Source organism: Egretta garzetta, unplaced genomic scaffold, assembly GCF_000687185.1.
Source record: "Egretta garzetta isolate BGI_Z169 unplaced genomic scaffold, ASM68718v1 scaffold304, whole genome shotgun sequence".
Lineage (NCBI taxonomy): Eukaryota > Metazoa > Chordata > Aves > Pelecaniformes > Ardeidae > Egretta > Egretta garzetta.
Genome location: NW_009259421.1, coordinates 364695 through 368509, shown reverse-complemented (window position 1 = coordinate 368509; position 3815 = coordinate 364695). Strand labels below are relative to the sequence as shown.

Here is a 3815-nt window from a genome sequence, read left to right as displayed (position 1 = left end):
TTCCCTTCAGTGATTTTAAAATGGCAGTAATTGCATCAACAATCAGGAAACAAACACACAGAGACCTTCTCTGTTGCCCTTAATCATAGGGGTAGGTTAGTACTCAGCAAATGTGGCTACTAGAGTTTCATGGAGATATTATCAGTGTGGAATGCTGTTCACCTTGGCTCAGAATAAACAGTCTTTACCCTTCTTGAAGCCCATGCATATCCTCTTGTGTTTTCACTGGACCTGCTGAAAGCTGGCTGCCCTAAGCCATTCAGGCCTCTCTACCCTTTTGTTTCCCTTGATGTTCATCATATCCCTGAAGCTATAAGCTTTCACCACAGTGTGCTGCTCTTGCTGATCCTCTCCAGAGTGTTTCAGTTCCAAAACCAAGTTTAAAACCCAGTGTTTTGCCAAGTTATGCTTGCAAGTCTCTGAACATGGATTATTAAAACTTACAACTTTCAAAAATATATTTAAAATCACTCTTCTCTATGTCATTACTTTCTTTACTATCCCCAAAATAATTGTCTCTTGTAGAGTGCCACCAGTGGCTTCAAGACATGGTGTCTATGCACAGAGGCAAGCATTTCATGACCTTGAATACATGTAGAGAGGATAGAGTCCCATGCTGTGTCTCTGTCATACAGGATGGAGGAAACAGTGGTGGTGCAAACTTCCCGCAAGCCCTTTCTGTTTAATTTCCCACAAGCCTTTTGCGTTTGTGCCTCTGCAGAAACGAGCAGCCAGCTCTAGAAGCAAAATGTGTGGCACAGTTGGCATGCCCAGTCAAGTCTAGACCTTTTACTTGAAAACCTCCAGATGTTTGCATGTAGGCACCTCTTCTAGAAGTCGGCAGAGGTCACTCAATTTACTTTTTATAGACCACCAAGCAGCTGCTTAGTGATAATGACTCAGTTATTGCCTAGACAGCCTATTGCGTACAGATCAGTAAGCTAAAAATGTTACACACCTATTAGAAAAACAAAACCAAACCCTGTATCTCCCATGCTCACTGTGGATTTGCCTCCTTGGACAAACAGTGAGCGAGGCATTTCCTCACCAGCTATTTATTTCAGAATTGTTTATTATAGTGCACATGGCAATGATCTATAGTGCTTTTAAATGTAATGGTAGCACAAGAATACTGTTTGATAAGTGCATAATAAATTGTGAACGTACATAGTTCATTTAGTCATAATTCAAATAGTTCACCTCAAGAGCCAGTAGGGAGCATTGCAAGACCTACTGGATGGCATCTCCAAGGTGGTCTGTTGAAGTAGGAATCTCAAAATCTTTCATTTTTATGCATCTGTTCTTTCTTTGTGTCTGCACAGGAGCTGCAGAAATATGAGCAGTTCATTTTTGCTGATTACACTAGTGTGATCCAAGTAGAGAATGTCTATGAAGAGATTTTATATCAGACGTTGCTTGAAGAAACCCTGAAAGGTGAGAACATTCTTGAGGTGACATAATAGCTGTTGGCCCATGAGCTCTTGCTTCAGAGCTTCCCAAAGTCCTAGCCTGGCTGTTTCAGAGCCACGTCCCACTTTCCGGAAGACTGGTGGTTACAATGCCCATTATTTTCATTTAGCTCATTAAAGATGTGTGGCAAGCCCTAAAATCTGAATTATGGGGCAACTTTATTAATCCTGGGAAACTCCAAGTGACAACTTGGCATAAGCCTATTTCTAATGAAAGGTAATTATGCCAACTTCATTTTATCTTAATTCCCTGGGCCAAGGAGTGAAATTCTGTTCTTGTTCTCAAAGACATGATGATATCTAATGGCAGTGAAAATGTATTTCCCCAAATGAAATGTACTGCTGGATGCAGTTTCCAGTACATCACTGATCCCAGTGCAGTATTCCCTGCAAATCTCTCTGCTTTTGTGTCAGAAAACAAAACTATTCTTGATGGCATATGTAAATGTATAAAATACTTGTACCTCTCTGGATCTGTTTGTCTGTCTATACTGTAGATAAAAGACAAGCTTCTGTATTGCATAATAAGTTTTAATAGCTGCTCTTTAGCACTCCTGTTCAAAAATAGCAGTATAATAATCAATGTGATGAGCACACTTTTATTCACATATTCAGTGTAAATACTTCTGCACTGAAACATTACCTTTGTGCATTGCAGGTGCTCTGGTAGTTTCTATTACAGCAATGCTTGGGTCAATGTTGAAGTTCCATTATTCAGAAAAGATAAAATACAACACACACACACACACCCCCCAATGTAAACTAAAAAAGCAAATTGCAAATGAATATCAAATATCTGTAATATCAAAATGTATGACATTAGAAACTCAGGAAAATGGTGTACCTTTTCCAAGGTGCCTCTGTCAGTCTTTCCAAAACAGTTTGATCTTTCTGTTTAATTTAGTGATAAAAGAAGCTGCCGTTATGAAGAAGCACAACCTCTTTGAAGATAACTTGAATTTGCCCTGTGAAAGCGTGTCCAGCTTAACGGACCTGAAGACCCCTTCAGGATCAGCACATACCACTCCCGCGAAGAAGCCTTCCACCACCCGAGCTGAGACGTCAGACCCTGAAACTCAAAGTGATGAAACGCTCATTGTGACGGAAAAAATTTCTTGGGAGAAGGATGCTGATGATAGACAATCATCAGACAAAGAGGCAGTCACTTCTGTTAATATGGCTGGTGATCAGGCAAGCAAAAGCAAAGAAGTGGTCATTACAGACATCGGTGAAATACGGGAATCCCTTCCAGCTACCCATGCAAAACAAGAAGTTGCAGAGGAAAAAATTGTTTTGAAGAATGAAGACACAGTGAAAGCAGAGTGTGTAGTGAACACTGAGAAAGAGCTTAAGACACAACAAGAAGCTGTGGAGGAAGAAGTAGCTCCTGGGACTGAAACTGCAGGGAAAGATATTGGAGCCAGCACTAAAAAAGAACTTAAGGTACATGAAAGAGCAGTGAAAGAAAAGGTAACTTCTGAGAGTCAAATGGCAACAGATGCTGCTTTTGTTGGCGGCACTGAAAAAGAAAGCAAAGCACAGGAAGAAGTTTTTGAGATTAAATTGACTTCCTTACATGATATTGTAACAGAAGCAGAGATTGTAGGGAATACAGGAAAGAAAATCAAGGTAGAAAAAGAATTATCTCAGAGTGAAAATGTGGTAGGAACAGGGTTTGAGGAGGATAGTAAAAAAGAAAGCAATGACCAAGGAATGAGTACTGATACAAGGGATGAAAACACAGGGAAAGAAGGGTTTAGGGATAATCCTGAAAAAGAAAGCAAGTCAGAAGAAAAGAGTTGTAAACCCCCTGATGATGTGAATGAGATAAGGAGTCTGCTGATGGTAACAGTTGAGATACCAGCAGATACTCCAGCTGAGAACATAAAGGAGACGTGTGAAGGTGAGATATTAAAGTTGCAGGAGCACTATAAAGGAAATGAGTTGAGCAAAACGGCTGCAGCAGAAATTCAAGTGAGCCAGACAATGATGAATAAAGATGCATCAGAAGGCACAGAGTTCAAGGAGGACAGACCATCTTCATCTGGTTTGGGGACAGATGGTACGAATTTAAAGAATGTGTCCGAGGGGGGCTGCAGTATGGCACAAGCAGAATGGCTGGTGGAAAGCTCAGATGCGCCTCAGGAGGCAAAGGCAGGGGTGGATATCAAGCAAAGCGTTTGGTACACAGGTGTGGGAAGCTGCCAAAGTGGTAGATTGCAGCCGGAGGAACATGCTGAAAATTTGTCTGAAGGCAAAATATTAGATGGGGAGGAAGGAGGAGCAGGGAATAGCCATGCTGTCCCAGTGGAGGTAGGGACTGAGAGCTTTTTTCATAATCCTGCT

General features: G+C 41.2%; 1 protein-coding gene across 1 annotated transcript in view; it reads left to right on the top strand.

Annotated features, from left to right (window-relative positions):
- The window catches only part of NIBAN1 (niban apoptosis regulator 1), a 38810-nt gene that overhangs the window by 31130 nt on the left and 3865 nt on the right, over positions 1-3815 (top strand). Inside the window, exons 12-13 of the mRNA XM_035892477.1 lie at positions 1323-1434; positions 2374-3809. Of these exons, the coding sequence (XP_035748370.1) occupies positions 1323-1434; positions 2374-3809 (1548 nt within the window). The remainder of the gene's footprint in view (positions 1-1322; positions 1435-2373; positions 3810-3815) is intronic.